The 17154-nt window shown below is 41.2% G+C and overlaps 1 protein-coding gene across 1 annotated transcript in view; it reads left to right on the top strand.

The window, feature by feature from the left end:
- Nucleotides 1-17154, top strand: part of ADCY5 (adenylate cyclase 5) — a 204341-nt gene that overhangs the window by 142233 nt on the left and 44954 nt on the right. The window contains exons 4-7 of the mRNA XM_023931292.2: nt 5020-5131; nt 5307-5434; nt 8944-9102; nt 9303-9444. Coding sequence (XP_023787060.1) covers nt 5020-5131; nt 5307-5434; nt 8944-9102; nt 9303-9444 — 541 coding nt within the window. The remainder of the gene's footprint in view (nt 1-5019; nt 5132-5306; nt 5435-8943; nt 9103-9302; nt 9445-17154) is intronic.

The raw sequence follows: 17154 nt of genomic DNA, 5'->3' as shown, positions 1-17154 counted from the left end.
CTCATTTACCAAAATGCTGAAGAAATGCTCCCACCTTGGAGCTACTCAAAAGACATCTGAACACTGTCTTGGGTAACCATCTCTAGGTGGCCCTGCTTGAGCAGAGAGTTAGTCAAGATGACATCTGGAGGTCCCTTCCAACTTCCACATTACTGTGTTTCTTTGAAGGCCTACTTTGGTGTTAGGAGCTTGACATGGCCTTTCAAGTGAGAGTTTTGTCAGCTTCATCCTGGTTCATCCTGGTTCATCCTTCCTTGTTCTCCCTTATTTGCAGTATGACTCAATGACATGCAACACCAATTGCAGTGGATGGTGTAGCACCCTGAGACCCTGTCCTCACCCATTTAGCCTAGTGAGCTCACTGACAAGGGCAGACTGTGTCTATAGCCAGGGGCATTCTTGTTACACCTTTGCTCATGAATGCTTGTTTCTAGTGAGCAATGATTATTTTATCATGACACATTAACTCTTTCTTCTCTTGTAGGTAGCATTCATTGTGGTAAAATAGCATGGCTTTGGTTCAGATCCAGTCAAAAGCACTTTGCAGTTATTATAAGCCATTAAAGCTCACCAAGTCTGGGGTTTTGTTCTGTTTCCCATGCAGTGCCTGTGGTGTTTGGTTTCCAGCAACACATGGTGTTTATATTCATGACTGGCATTACCGTTGTGATGGTGATAGGGTTTGTGTTTCTTGCCTTGCTTGATTTATGTTGTGGCTGGCGTGCATGGCACGCACATGGCTTGAAATAGAACACGACTGGGTTTTTTTGTTTTTACATTAGAAGCACTCATGATTTAATTTAGCATTTTGAATAATCCTGCATTTGCAGGGAAACTTGTGTCATGTCCCTCCTTTGATAAGGATGCATTTGTCCCTCCTGATGCTCCAGACATTTAAGTCTGCACTGCAAAATCATTCTCTGTAGATGTGTGTGGTTTTTAAACGTCTCGTGGTTTCCCACTTCCCACCTTGTCCTTGGCTCTTCTTATTCCTTATGTTCTTTGCTTTCTGCAAAATCTCTCCCTTTCCTGCACACTTGCAAAGTTCTCCTTTGCCATCTTTTGCCGTCCCAAAGATCCTGTGATGCTTCTGCCTCAGGGTACATCAGCAATGCAAGGATCACCCGGCTTACGGGAGATGGTTTTACAGGATCTGCAGTGGTAGGACTCCAGGTGCAGTGGGATGGACTTGAGCTCATCTCTGGGATGTTGCACTGAGGCTCCTGCTGATTTCAGAGCTGCTTGTCCAGATGTGTTTTAACTGTTGTGTGAATGCATTACAGACCAAAAAATGGGAAAGCTGAAGTCAGCAGGTTGGGAATTTTCTCCTCTTGACTCTGCATCCTATCTGTGCCTCCCTCCATTTCAGCTCAGTCTGCCTCTGCAGTTCCGCAAAGCACTGTGCACGAAGCACCCAGACATCCTGCTCAGGGAGGCCTTGCACTCCACTGTGTCCCGGTGGTTTTGGGAAGAGCCAAGCTCAGGCAGAGGCTGGCATTCCCACAGCAGCAGCAGCAGCTGGAGCTGTGAGCCCAGGCTGCCCTGTGCTGCCCTTCAGACATGGTGGAATCCATAGGAGCCAGCAGCTATGGGGTGTTCCAGTCCCTGTATCTGCCTTTCCCGTTCCCCAGGCTTGGATGAGACCAGGCAGGTATCAGGCTGGTCCCTAAGCAGAGGGGAGGATGGCAGGATCTGCCATCAGGCTCTTTTTCATCCTTTTTTTCTGTCAGTATCTTGAGCCACGTAGGGCAACAGGCACAAAACTGAGCTTGCCTTGTACAGCTATGAAATCTTGAGCCAGTCCTTGCTGGAAATAGGAACTGAAATAGGAGCTTAGGAAAGTATTCACCTCTACCCTAAAACACAATTTGTGGTACTTTTGAACCAAAATAAAACAGAAAGAATTTAAAAATACATATAAAATTAATGATAACTCCTCTTTTCTTCTCTCTTTCCCAGAAATAAACCATTTTCTGTATTTTTTTGAGGTCATACCCTGGTTACTGCTGGACAAAACCCAATCAGATGGTAAATCTGAAGACAGTGATGGAGTGGAAAATATATCAAGATCTCTGAAACCATTACAACATTTTAATTACATGCTAAACTGGTTTTTCCACAAAGCAGTAGCTTCCCAGATGAAGGAACTGGGACTCAGGGCTGATAATAGTTGCTGATGCCCAGGCTGCAGATTGTGTGGTCAATCCTTTCTAATCAACTTCAGCTAATAGTACTGCTAAACCACTGCCTTACTTATCTCACGATATTTTATAGCTATAATAATTATTTCATTTGACCTTTTGTTGACCACTGTCATTTACCGTACATTTTGGCACAAGGGAGGCCTATTACTGGCATTATCCTCCCACCAGCAAGGAAATGGCATGACCTCTGAAAACTGACAAATAGTTGGCATGAGTTGGGCCCTTCATCACAATCATCAGCACCATGGTCCTTTCATATAATCTTTTCACTGCTGAGGGTAGTCTGACATGTAAGGCTGAAGTGTGGAGTGAGGAGTTAAGGGTAGTGGGAAGCTGTGTGTTTAATCTCTAAGGCCGCCTAGTCTGAGTAAGATGCACTGGCAGGGTGTGGAGGTGCTTCAGACTTCTCACTGTGTGTGTTGTGTATATAAGGACACAGATATAAAAGGCTTCATTTTCAAATAATAGCTCTGACTAAACACAGGATGAGGCTCATGTGCTGTTCCCCAATGGCCACTGTAAGACATATCTCTTTTCCTAGTCACTTCTGGATTGTACAGGGAGCAGGCTGAATTTAAGGGCTACAAGGGCTAATAACAGAAGGAAGAGAAGGAGCAGGAGTTCCTGGATCCCCATTTCTCCCTTGTGGGTCATTAGCAGGGCTGGGACTGAGAAACCTGGCTGGTGTCTCTGCTGCTGGAGCTGCAGTGCTAGCAAGAGTGTGTGCAGGGGACAGATTAGGCGGAGGAGTAAAATGTGTTTTAGTATTTTTCAGAGTTCTTTGCTGAGAGCAGAGGACAAAGGCTTCAGGCTGGGTTCCTGTTGTCAAGGACTGTTCTCTCTGATGCTTGTGTCTTGTTCTTTCTCCACTCACCTGGACTGTTCTCTCTGATTCTTGTGTCTTGTTCTTTCTCCACTCACCTGACACAAATGTGTGTCTATCCTCTCCATCTTCAGTTTCCAGATACCTGCTCTGTCCTCTGCCATCTCAAATGCAGTCCTTTCCATACCCTGATGAGGTTTTCCATTCCCTGCAGCCCATGAGTCCCAGAGAGTGTCTCCTGACAGCTTAGCAGTGTAGCTGTTTGGCAGCAGAGCAGCTCACAAGGCTGGCTGGCTGTAACGCACTCAGGTGCTTGGTTAGCTGACACAAATCTATATGTAGAACAGCTCCATAGGTCTCTGCTGATTGCTTCATTTGTGTGGCTGAAAATATTGCCACCATTCCACTTCTAGAAATATCTGATCCATTTATCTAGCATGATAGTAGTTGGGAATGGAGGGAGCAGCCCCAGTCATTTATCCACATTTATTAGGCATGAGGAGAAGGCTCAGGGGATCCCTGTGTAGGGAGACACACTCGTTGGTATTTGAATGTCAGAGCAGTAGCTGATCTTGATTTCTCCTGTTCTAACACAAGGCTATTGCAACACGCACACAAGCAGAGTGTGAACTTGTTCAAAAATGAGTAATCTGCAGTTTGCCACATCTTAGAAGAGGAACGTGCTTGCAACAAGACACGTTTTGTTAGTGCCACCAGACCTGGAGACATCTCCCATTTGCGCATTACATATTTGCTCATACTTAAATTGCTTATGAGCAGTACGGACTTGTCTAAGCTTTCGTTTGATTTCAAGTGTGTTTCTTCAGGAGGCTTACTTTTATTTGTAAATATGTGGAAACTTGATTTATTTTTGTGTGTTTTCTCAAGTTTTTAAAAATGGCGGAGTATATTTTGATTCAGACATCCCTGCATTCCTGACTTGTTTTTTTTCTTGTACTTTTTAGCATCAGTGTGACTAACAAAGAAGTGCTTAATGCAATATGTTTGGTTGGTGATTTATTGGAGTTGAAATGTAGAAGGAAAATATGAAAAGCATGCCAGAATTGAAATGTGTTTCAGGATTTTTACAAAAAATGCTTGTGAAAATGTTTTTATTGGTTTTGCTTTCTGACTGAAGGCATTGCAGGGAATTCCAACTGAAAACATACCTCTGCAATTTGCCTAAAACATGTTGGAGATTTATTTTACAAAGAAGAAACAATTCCAAAGTGGTTGTTATTTCGACTTTTAATTTCTTTTCCAAGTACATCTTGATGGCAATAATCAACTTCAAAGAACAAATCAACCACTGGATAAATATTCCAATATACAAGTAGAGCTTATGAATTTTCTATTTATATAGACGTGTGTGCATGTCTACATTTTATCTTAGATTTATATGGACAAAGCCTGCTTCTTGTTTTACTGAATAGTTTTGGATATGCTATAATGGCTGGCTTTGACTTCAAGTCAGTATTTTCCATGTCATAATTATCAATGAGACAGAATCTTTGTGCAGTTTAAAAAAAACCCCACAACCCACTGTTGTCCTTGCAGCACAACAATATTAATATTGATTCACTGAAATCAAAGAGTCATTAATGTTATTTGTGATTCAAATGATTGTGCTTTCAAAGCAGTCCAGGCTGCTTTCTCAGGGCTTTCCCACCTTTTCCTGGGTGGACGTGTGATGTGATATCCGTGTGTCACAGTTGGCCTCAGCTGGCAAGGTCTGCAGTTGCCATTTGGCAGCACATTGGTCATTTTGTGCTTGCAGCCTTACTGAGAGGAGCTCCTGGGTGCTGCAGGTGGGGTTGGGGCTGCATCATAATGTGCCATTAGGGCTGCTCATCTCCTTGTTGCTGTAGGGCTGGGACACTCCTCCATGCCTTCCCATCCCAGACTTCTACTGTGGAATTTACACTTACACAAATATCAGCAGCAATTTTGTAACAGCTGTTTTTTTTTTTTTCCCCTCTCTCTTTTCCCAAGCATCCTCTTTGCAGACATAGAGGGTTTCACCAGTCTGGCCTCCCAGTGCACTGCTCAGGAGCTGGTCATGACACTGAACGAGCTCTTTGCCAGATTCGATAAGCTTGCAGCTGTAAGTTTTCTATTACAATTTTGTTTCCTCTTGTTTTTATTCTCCTGTTGCAAGAATGACATACTGTGCTGGTTCACTGGATTTCTTAAATATTCACTGCCCTAAAAGGCAAGCTATTGCAAGCATGAATATAAGCTAAATACTTCTTTGTCCTTTATTATTCTTATTTTTTTAGGAGAACCACTGTTTACGGATCAAGATCCTGGGTGATTGCTATTACTGTGTGTCTGGGTTGCCAGAAGCAAGAGCTGACCATGCACACTGCTGTGTTGAAATGGGAATGGATATGATAGAGGCCATCTCGTAAGTACCATATTCCCCACAGAGAAGCTCAAAACAAATGCTAGTAGATTCTCTTTCCTGTTAGTTCTTCTTAATATTAGGAGCAAGTTAACCAAACCAGAGAACTCCAGCCAGCAAAAAGGGAAACCAGATGGAACAAAAATCCAAAATGCTGTTAAGCAGCAAAACAGACACTTGTGTCCATACAGTCATGTGAATATCAGAGCTCAGTCTCTTGATGAGAACTCAAAGGTTACTGTAGTTATTGGAAGTCTTATTCCCAAAGGAGGATTCTGGTGAATTGCAGAATTGTGAGTTTGGAGGATTAATAATAACTTTATTAAATTTCAGCCACTATTCATTTTCTTTAAACCAGTTTCTTACTCACCTTAAAATTGCTCTGCTAAGGTCTGTCTTGTCTAGTTTAAAAACTCCTTCTCTATGTGTCCCTGTGCCAAAAGTGTCAGATTCAACTTATTTTAAATTAATTACCAGCATAAAGCATGAAGTTGCTCTGGCACAGACTGGGACATATTCGTGATCTTTTTCCTTTATTTCTATTTACTTCCCCATCTTTATTTTTTTTCTTTTAAAACATGTTGTGATGCTTTGCCTGCTCCTGAGGTCAGACTAGCAACTGTGTTACTCCAGACCATTCCTGTCTTTAGAGAGTAACAAATAGGAGACCTGTATCTAGTTTTATTACTTAGAGGATTTCAGACAGTGTTGAATATTGTTTGCATTGTGCATGTGCTTTCACAGGCCAATTCTTTCAGAATTCAGGGAAGGAAGATTTATTTAGTTATCCTGATTGTATCCAAGTTTAGGTGCAAAGTTCAGTCAGTTTTGGATGGTAACTGAGCTGACCTTGATATCTACACGATCCCTGCTACACAGACTCTCCTGCTCTTTCCCTTGTCTTTTGTTTGTTTTATTTTCTGAAAGCATCTTCTCTAGTGGTACCAACAGAGAAGTAGAAGATCTCTTGGCAGTTCTCCTCTTATTCCGTACAGTAAATTGATGGAGTTTCCACTTCAGCTTGATAAAATCTAGAGGTACCTCCTTGCCGAGCTTGGTACAGTACATCCTTAACCATTTGAATTTCTTCCAGAACATCAATACACCTCCAGACTTTTCAACCTCATGTTCATAACACAAATACAAGGGTGAAAAGCAGTGTTTTCACCCAGGAGACTCCACTCAAAGCACAGTATGCAACAGCATTCCCTTGCTTTGTATAGTATACACTGTCAGGACTTTCTACCTTCTCTTTCCTGCTTTTAAACTCCATTGCCTTGCACCAGTGTCCTTCTGGGGTTTGTATGCAGTGTGAAAAATAAGCGAAATTGCAAGTAACAAGTTTCCAGTAGCCCTTGAAGGAATGCTATTTCTTCCACGTGAGATACAATTAAGTAGCAGGTGACAAAGGGTCTTGTCAGACCTAGAAGCAGCAATCCTTAGCCACCAGCCCTACAGAATACTGTGTTCATTGCCCAGTTGTTGGCCCGATGAAATCCAGAGGTCTTCATGTGTTGCTGTGCAATTCTCCACAAGGCTAAATAACACCAGGAAGTCTAGACTTCATTGATTAACTGCAACCCACCTTACCTGGAATAAACACAGAGCTGAGGTGCACACAGTGTTTGTTTACAAATAGCTCTTCAGCAGCCTTTAAAACTTGTTTCCCACTCACTGTATAATGAATGCATTTAACAATCTTATCTCTTAATAAGTCTGGAAGGTGACTCTTTTCTCACTATCCCTGCTCTCCCTCTTCCCTCCTCCTCCTCTAAGGATCAAGATAAGAGATTTCACAATTAAGGTAACCAATAGCTACTGAACACTTGATTGCAGACTTCACCAACACAGGGCCCTGCCCATAGGCTGATTTCATCTGTGTCTAATAACAGCAGGGAATGTTACCCCAAATAGGAAAGACTTCAAGAAAATTGTATTTACTGTACTGCTGCTATAAATGAGCTGACAAAAGGAAAGGTAACAAAGGATTTTCATTTGTCTATAAAGAATAACCAAACTTACTTGTTTGCTGCAAAGTCTGCACAAAGTCGCCTGCTCATCAATGACTCAACTGAGAAAAGTTCCCTGGTCTTGTGTCAGTAACATGGCTTGGCACAAGGTACAGGTGGGGTTGTAGCACCCAGTGGAGGGAGGAACTGCAACTGTGTTGTTCCTATCAGGTTTATGGGTGCAGCCACATTTTTATTACTCCAGTTCTTGTTCCTTTCTTGAGTGTTGTGGTTGGAGCTCTTTCAGTTCATAAGCCTATAACACCTTACCCATATTAGTTTCCTTTACCTGCTTGTTAATAAAAATAGTGAATGTCACTTCAGTGATTAGGTAGTGAAACATAAGAGAGGGATCATAAAGAGAAAGGAACTCAAAGAGGATAGGAGCTGTTTTAACAAGAAGTCATCTTGGACACTGTTGTAAGGGACATACTGCACTGTTAGGAGTGAACTGGAGTCCAGAGCTGGTCTATCTTTATTCATTCAATTTCATTAATAACTAAAGCATAGATTAGGACTGTGTTGATGTTAGGGAGCTGGGAGGACTTACCTATCCAGATGATATTACCTAGAAAGGACTGGATGAACCTGAAAACTGAAGAGATTGAAATCTGATAGATACAAAATACTTCCTTACTGCAAGAAACTTACTACTCAAAGGAAGGGACAGTGGTATGTGATGTAGGTGAATTTGCCTGTGAAGCATGGCCATTCTGGGAATGATGTCATTGGCAATAATGAGAAGCGGAGTTGTTCTGAAAGCCTCATCAAGCCTTCTCCCTTCCTACACTCCTAAATTTATTTCTCATGTGAGCAGCTCTTGAAGTTAACTTTTGCCCTAAAGGGGAAAACCCACAAAGTATTCCAGCAGTCTTTTGGGGAGTAAGCAGAGCATCTAAAACCTCATTATATTCAGAACTTAAGTATTTGTAGCTGCCTGTTTGGAGTGAGTGCAATAGATGTGGTTCTCTGGTTTTGCTGCTGTAAGACCCATTCAAGCTGTCCAGCTTCAGTGGGTTATTTCACACACATATTGTATTTCATCTGTGGAAGATGCTTGATGCCATACAGACAATATAAGATCTCTGAAATAATTTCCTTTTTCTCTTTGCAACATGCTATTACTCTTAATAAGGCCAAGTGTTGGCAGGTTATGTCCAGCTTTGGTATGGAAATCACAGAGCAGCACTGTAATCCTTTTACTGCCCCAGAGACAATTTTTTTATGGTTCTCAACTTGATCCTGAGTTCAATGGACATGGATTTACTCCAGGAGCTCCACGTTCTAATTAGTGCTCTTCTTGGCCAGCCTGGCCATCCAGGAGCAGTACAGGTCGTCCAGTTTTGTTGTGTTGTCCTGTTGCTGTGGATGAACTGCACTGTGTGCATCTGTGAATAATTTATGGATCATTATGGATTTTTGTGTTCTGGATGCAAGTTTGTGCCACTGACTGCAACCATTCAGTTGTTAGTAATGGCCCTTCTCCCCCATGTCTCTTTTCAGACTGGTCCGTGAGGTGACGGGTGTGAATGTCAACATGAGGGTCGGAATCCACAGTGGCAGAGTTCACTGTGGGGTCTTGGGCCTTAGGAAGTGGCAGTTCGATGTGTGGTCCAATGATGTCACATTAGCCAACCACATGGAAGCAGGGGGCAAAGCTGGGTAAGTTGCTTCATCAAAGCTGTTGTGCTTATCCATCAAACTCCCACACTAAATGTGTAGGAGCAGTAACATGGCTAAATCAATTGGGGTTTATTGCTTGTTTGTTCCAGTACATGAAAACCATCCCTAACAGGACCTGGATTTTTAGGTGATCACTTTTCAGAGCCCACAAAACTTGCTTGTCTTTTGTGTCATTCAAGGCGCATTCACATAACAAAGGCAACCCTGAACTATCTCAACGGAGACTACGAGGTGGAGCTGGGCTTCGGCGGGGAGCGCAACGCGTATCTGAAAGAGCACAGCATCGAGACCTTCCTGATTGTGCGGTGCAGCCAGAAGCGGGTAAGAGCAAACAAACTAACGCAGGTTTAGGAACCTTTAATAACTTCTTGTCTCCGACACACCAAAGTAGAGCCTTTATAGATGAGACAGTTGGCATCCAGTGACAAAAAATTCCCGTTTCTCTCTCCTCTTCCTCAACTTTTATGTGCGTAAAAGGGAATAGCCACCATCTACAAACATGTCTGAACTGAGCTCTTTCTAATTCTTTCACTGAAATTTTCCTCAGTTGTTTTCAAAGTCCCGTTGAAAAATGTTGTTAATATTTATTTTGTAGAAGTGCTTAAAGGAATAGATTAAAACCACAAAAATCTTTTCTCTGTCAGATTACAGAGGTGATTTTGTCTGCCTGCTCACCAGATGAATGAACATGAAGATTAGAGCACTTCCTATCATTGCTTTTCAGCCTCTCTTTCTGAAGATGAGGAAAATTGGTCCACTGTAATGATCAATCATCATGGTGACAGTAAGATGAGATCATACCAACTGTGACATGGGTCAGGCTGTGCGAAATAAGGCTATGAGGGCTATAAGGCTATAATCAAGTCAAACTCAAGTGGACTTCAGACGATGAATCTTCTTTTTGTGACACTGCCAATAGTAAATTATTGCTAGTTCGTATTGTTTTTAAAAATGGTAGACTGAAATACTAGGAAAGGACCTTTTTGATATAGTTGAGCATAGCCAATAATATTTCTTTTAGTATTTCTGCACTTTAGCCCCTACTTTGCTGTTCACAGTATGGGCAAGCATATACAGATTGGCCTGATTTGAAAATAATTTCATATATTTCTGAATCTAAAACAAATCTTCCTATATCTGTAAATATGATTGCTGTGAGATTAAGTGAATTAGTGTCTGTGACAGGTTGCAACAGTATGGTTGATTTGAATAACCAACACCTGTACAGAAAGACTTTGCTACTATTGCCTCATTTCCTGAGAGAATGGAAGCCTCAAATCTCCTTAATGGATATTGTGTAAAAAATCTCCAAGAAAATCCCTTATCATCTGCTAAAGAGAGAAGCAGATGTTTTGGCCTCTATCTGCTCATAAAATAAATCTCATTAACAATTGTCAATCTTCGAAAGAGGATTAGAACTTGCAGTGCAAGATTATTGTTCCTGAGCATCACTGCCTGTCAATGAGCCAGCTGATGTTCTAGGTATCTAAATCACTCCTCTTTTGCTGGGGAGATTTAAATAGAATATAAACAAAAATGCCCTTGTGGTCAGAGTCCATCTCCTGGAGCAGAGAGCCTGTACTGACTTCTTTGATCATGCAGTCACCAGGTTGTCTGCATGTCCTTGTGGAGAATCAAAAGTTTCTCTGGAGAGAAGATGAAAACATAAGGTCAGGATCTGCTGCTTGCAAGTGTAGACAAAAAATCTCAGAGACTTCAGTGTGCTTGGCACCTGACTTCATTTCTGAAGACAGGATGTATTTTGAGTAGGAGATTGAACAGAGACTCATAAGAGATGTGGAATCCATTGCAGACACAAGTTTTGAGGAACCTGCATCTTTATGCCTTGATTTCCCATAGGAAAAGCAAATGGGCCATTCTTTCTCTGCTTTATATGTATTTATTGCAGCTCTGTTACATAGTGTAGCCCTTAGCTCAAGTCTCTGAGCACTGCTATAATGCTGCTGTAACATGCTGCGTCCCAGAGTAGCTAAAAATTGGGACATTTGCATGACTTATGTAATTATTGGGCTGAACTGAAAAATAAAAAAGCAGCACCCAGTGTCATGGGTATTAGGTGTTTGGAGTTTGAGTTTCTGGTGGGCCCATACTGCTGTAACTTTTGTGCTGCCACAGCTATTTTTTATCTCTTTGTGAGCAGCTTCATAGAATCATAGTGAGCCTTGGATTGGAAAGGACCTTAAAGGTCATCTTGTCCCACTCCCCCTCTCAGGGTGAGGACACCTTCCATTAAACCAGGTTGCTCAAAGCCCTATCCAGCCTGACTGTGGACACTTCCAGGGATGGGACATCCAGTATTTCTCTTGAAAACCTGTTGCAGTGGTTAAAGTGCTGTCCCTGTTCAGAAATGCATTTTCATATAACATGAAGGTCAGAAGTGAGAAAAGCTTTTGCCCATTGTCAGTTCAGTCAATCTTGAACTTTTTGCCTGATGGCAGGCAAAGTTCTGGTAATTTACTTTTTCCCTTCCCATTTCTGCTTGATTTTAATGACTTTTTGTGATATATTTAGCCAGGTTTTCAGTTCATTCTGTTCCAGTAATGGCCATAAAATGTACACCTAACTTAGTGAAGAGCTCCTGTGAGTTATGTCTGGGTTCCTGCTGTCCTCGCACATAAGGCTTGGCATTAGCATTGACCTGAGAGCAGAACCTGAGCTGTTCCTCAGTTCACATAGCAGAATTATCTGGATACCTGGTTCATCAGTCCCACAGTCATCAAAACCCAACAATGCCATGAGTTATGATAAACAGATAAAATGTAAGGGTATGTATTCCATACCCTTTCTACTTACTGTTACCACGGGGATCCACAAGTTTGAATTTTCTGTCTTTTTTGTTTGTTTGACTTTTTCATTGTGTTAATGCCATTTCTTGGGCACAGAGTAAGTGGGAGGAACATCCATCTAATATTTTTGTTCCAGGAACTGAAAATAGCTTCTTCTTTGAAAATCTCTTTTTTCTTTTTCCTTTTTAAAAAGCTAGATTCTGCTCCCTTAAATAATATTGCTAGACCTGAAAATGTAGTCCTTGTTTTCTGTCTGATACTCACAAAAGCTGCTTTCTATTAAAAAAGAACAAAATGCAAAGTTTTAAAATCCAGTCTTTTTGGATTTTTCTCCTCATTTTTACCTCCAGATCTGCTTTCAACTCTCTGTTTGCCCTGTCCTGTGATTCTGCTGCCCTCATGGGTGAGCACTTGCCTGTGAAGCATATAAAAAGATGAAATTAGCAGGTTCTGCCATAAAAGTCTGTTGAATCTTTTGCTGTAGTTTGTTTGCTCCCATTAGTGCTAACACTGTTCTGCTCTAAAACCTAGTTGCTCTGGTTGTCTGCTGTTTGTCAGTATCCTCTCTCCCTCTCCTTTTTTCTCCTGAGATGACTCTTCTAATGTCTTCACACAGCAAAGAAGAGCCAAGTACAAGCTCTCATATTTTCTTGCTCATCAAAGGAAACCTTTACCTTTTGCAAAGCTGGATTATCCCAGTATCTTCTATTTATTCTGTGATGAACTAATGTGATTCCTGATAATGAAATGAAGTTTGTCTGTGATCTCTAACAGAATGATCATGCATTTTGTACACTTGAATGTCTCAAGTTCCATTTCTACTATGTTAGTCCTCAAATGTTGAGTACTAATACTCCTTCATCTCTCAAATACACCTCTGCTTCTCTCGTTTGCCAAATCTGTCATTGCTCACTTGCTGCCAGTTGAGAGAAGAAAAAAATTCAACCAAATCTGCCCTGAGAGCAGTAACTGAGTAACTGTGCTAGTAGCTTTGATTCAGACTAATACTTCCTTATTCAACACTGTCTTTGCCATTTCACTAGAAACTAGCTCTTTTCCCAGCTTCATATTCCCCATCTGTCTTAGCCCTTACTCTCCAGCACAGCACTGTCAAATGTTCTATGGAAGAAACAAAACCAGTGAGAACTATTGCATTTTTTTCCCTTTAGAAAAACTCGGATTCAAGTCTGTTAATCCAAACCCAGCATTTGCTGCTCTACAAGCTCTGTGTCATGATCACTGACTAAATAGTTATTAAAAATATCTGTTACCAGAACTGAAGTGGAATTTGGCAGTTTTCCACAGATCTGGAATGGAGGTTGTCTTTCTGACTTCAGCACATCACACTTCAAGTTTTGCTTCCAGACATGGTTTAGTGGGACTTGGCAGTGCTGTGTTTACAGTTGTGTTTAATGATCCTAAATGCAACCTAAATGGTTCTATGATTCAGTGCTTTCCATTTATAACCCTATGCTTCTGAGCCTTCTTCCCTTTTGCCTGTACTATGGCAGTAGTGATTACCTGGAAAAAAAAACAATCTGCTCCTTCAGTTCTACAGTAATGAAGAATTTTAAGTTTCTGTTATGCTCATGTGGTTTAGGGTGATTTATACAGGGTTAACTTCAGTTCTTATCCAGTTAATTTTCATAATCATTTGGATATGTGTTTCTAATGGACTAAATGCATTAGCATGGTAGAAATACAGGAATTCTCCAAGGAGATCTTTGCCTTTCTTCCTTACTGGCTTCATTCTTTACCTGAAAGTCTGTATTTCCAGATAAACAGCAATTTATCAGCTAGAATTACTAAAACAGTTGCCCACATTTTAGTGATTCCCAAACTTAACCCTTAGGCATTGCAATGACCTGCACAACGATGTCTTTACCCTTCTACAGAGTGGTTTTGTTTTATCCCTGTTACATGGGGCTTTTTTAGCTTGCCCTGCAGACTGTGGCATTCATATCACATTACTCTGGTCCTTCACAACTTTTATATCTGCCCTTCTGAATTTTATTCAAAACATTTGTCCCAGTCATTATTGCTATCTTATAACTTCACTGATAATCTTATAGTACTCCATTAAATTATCTCCAGTTCTTGTGCTGCCCAAGTTTCTGGTGTTTGTACAGGAGCGTGTCGCTCGGTGGTTGTTGCTCACTTCTGCTCTTCTCTGACATCAGGTGCTGCATTAATTTGCAGAACCATCACAACTACTCTTCCCAGCACTTCAAAGTTTTACTCTGAGAAGGGTGGAAAAGTGTGTGTTTGGTGGAGTGGGAAACAGATCTTAAGGTGAATAAGATTTTAACAACACATAGTTTAACAGCTAATTTTATTGTCCTCAACACTGTCAGAAAACTAGGGGAATGCTTTGCTTTGAACACGAGTAGAAACAAAATGTGCCTGCAAACAGATGAGCAATATTGCTGACCAAACATGCTGTGCTGAGTGCACAAAGTCTGCAAAAGGAAAAAATGTTTATTTTTTCTAATGTCTTTCAGTTGATTACACTTGGGTGTTTCTTTTAACAATAGCAGGTACACACCAGTTTCAGAAAGGATTGTTGATGGTGGCCTTAAAACAGCTCAACAAAACTTTGGCTGTAACTCCTAGAAAAACAATTCTCATTCTTTTCTAAATATCGCCCTGGAATTCCATCCAGCTGAAGAAACAAAATGGTCCTTTAAATGCTGAGCATGTGACTCTCCTAAAATACAATCAATTCAATGTGATGATTCCTCAATTTAACACATTTAATCAGAGCTCAGCAGGGTTCCCCTCTTGTAGATTTATGGAGGCAGTGGTTTGGAGCATGTAACATTGCCAGAAACATCATGCACATGTCAGAAGGGCTTCGAGAAAATTTAAAGAATAATATGTAGCTCAATCTGATATGGCTGATCCACGATCAGATTTCACTGTTGCACTGATAGTGATCAATATGTTGGAAAATCCTGTCACACACACTCTGAAGAAGTAACCAGGAATTCTTGATTCAACTAATAAGAAAACCTCAGCTCTTTCTGCAGTTTTGCTGTAACATTACTGTAGCTCAGTGTGTGGGAACTGGTGGTGGGAACACAATAAAACCCCTGGGAATCAGATTTACAGTCTCTTTGTGAGTCCAGATTTGAAAAGTTCCCACAACAGCTTTCTGGAGTTTAGCCACTTAAAATCTGAAAAACTCATTGCTGTCAGAAACTTTTGCACCTTCTGCTCTTGTTGGTAGTGCCTGTAATGAGTAAGACTGAAAGGTATCACTATTTCTCTTTCTTTATTCTTCTTTTTCACTCTTGTTATGCCTTAAGGCAGCCTTGTGTGCAAGTTGTCCTTATGCTGTCACTTAGCCAGGAAGAAACAGAGGAGGCATCCTCATAAATTTCCACAGAAGAGCTGTGACCCATCTAATGCTTCATTTTTAGTTTGTTATTTTCATCACCCACTGAACAAGTGATTTTGCAGAAAATAAATTATCTCAATTTTATAAAACAACAGGTTTTATTTTTCCTTTAATAAGTGTTGATGTTAACAGCAAAGTCCTATTGTTCAAGATGACATAGTAGCACATTATGTAATGTGGAAAAGTAAAAGGGCACTGTGCTTGTATATATGTGTTTTAATCTGATTGGAAATATTGCTGAAACATAGTCCACAATCCAGTGGAAACTTCCTAAAAGAGGTGGGGGGGAAATACTGCCAGAATTTGTGAAGCCATGGAAAATTTATGGTGCCTGACCTCATGGTTAGAAACAATCTCAGAATTACATGTTTACCCATTTGTCCTGTCCTTGCCTCAATCCAGATGTGTCAATAAATATGTATAAGGTCTTTTATTTCCTTCAAACTCATCGAGCTTCAGACTCAGTAGCGCTTGCAGCAGGTACGAGGATCACTCATGGGCTGAGAGGGGTAGTATGTCTTCATGGACTTTGGCATTAAGGCTTTTCTCAAATTCTAACCAAATTTACTAACTCATGGGGCGAAATCCTGCTGTATATCACTTTTATCATCTGTTGATGTGAAGGCATTTGTAAAGTAACCAAATAGCTTTGCTTTTATGGGTCCCCAGACTAGTTGCAACATCTGGGGTTTTTTATTCCATTTGGTTGAAAACTCTCCCCTTAACTGGGATAAAATGGATTGACAGTGTCACTTCTGTTATTGAAAAACAATATCTATTTGCTTGGAGATAATGAAACTGTATTTCCTACCAGTTTTCTGGCATCACATCATAAAAGAAAGAAACATAACTATGAATAAGATTGCATAACTTAAAAAAGCCACAAGAAAGTACTACAAATGATGGCAAAGAGTATAGAGAGCAGCGAGTCTTAAAAAACAAAACCTCAAACCAACTCAAATCTGGATATCATGGTTTCATCACATTAATGTATTTTTAGAAACATTTAAAAGATGTCTCTCCTGGAGGTTATCCAGTGGCTCTGTCATGGTTGCTCATGTGAAACTCAGCTGGTGCCAAGTGCTGGCATCACTTTCATTTTCATCCATTGCAGATGAACCAGTGGTGGGTTCAATATGGGGAAGAGGTGATGTGGGAGCACTTGTTGTCCTGGGAGTATCCATGTGGCAGCACCTATGGTTCTCCTGATGGTCCTCCCCGGGAGCTGGCAGCTCCCTTAGCTCTGCTCCCACAGGCTTTCCTCGTGAACCTACACTTGTCATCCTGGCTGGGTGAAGGTCTTTGCTGGCACCCTGGGGCTGCAGGACCACTGCTGCTCGCTGTCATGGAGCCAGTTAGTTGGCTCTGGGGCACGGGGCCCCTGTCACAGGTGGCCCCGTGTCCCCAGCCCGTGGCTGTGAAGCTGCAGCCCCACGTGCTCAGCAATGTTTGGTGCCCACATGGTGAGCTGTGGTCTCGAGGGAAATGTTGTCATTGTAGCTGTCTCTTCCTTGCAAGGAGAGAGAAGATGATTTCCCATGCTTGTCAATCAGGCAGCTTTCTCCAGCACTGAATTTCAGCAAGCCTTTTTAAATTTCTTTTTAAAAACCCTAATTTAAGGCAGCATAGCACTTGACATTTAACTCTGTGGTTACCATGGAGATAACACCAGGTATTTTGCAAACTCCTGAGAGGTACAAGTTACACTGAATAGTGGGGAATGAAAATAAATAGGTATGGAATGCAGACTCCAGGCAAGAAAAGCAGTGGACCTACTTGTATTGTCAAATAACACTTGAACCAAAATTCTAGAGCTGAAAGCAA

Source organism: Cyanistes caeruleus, chromosome 7, assembly GCF_971803275.1.
Source record: "Cyanistes caeruleus chromosome 7, bCyaCae1.hap1.1, whole genome shotgun sequence".
NCBI classification, from domain to species: domain Eukaryota; kingdom Metazoa; phylum Chordata; class Aves; order Passeriformes; family Paridae; genus Cyanistes; species Cyanistes caeruleus.
The sequence above is the reverse complement of the archived record's forward strand: the minus strand, read 5'-3'. Positions and strand labels throughout refer to the sequence as shown.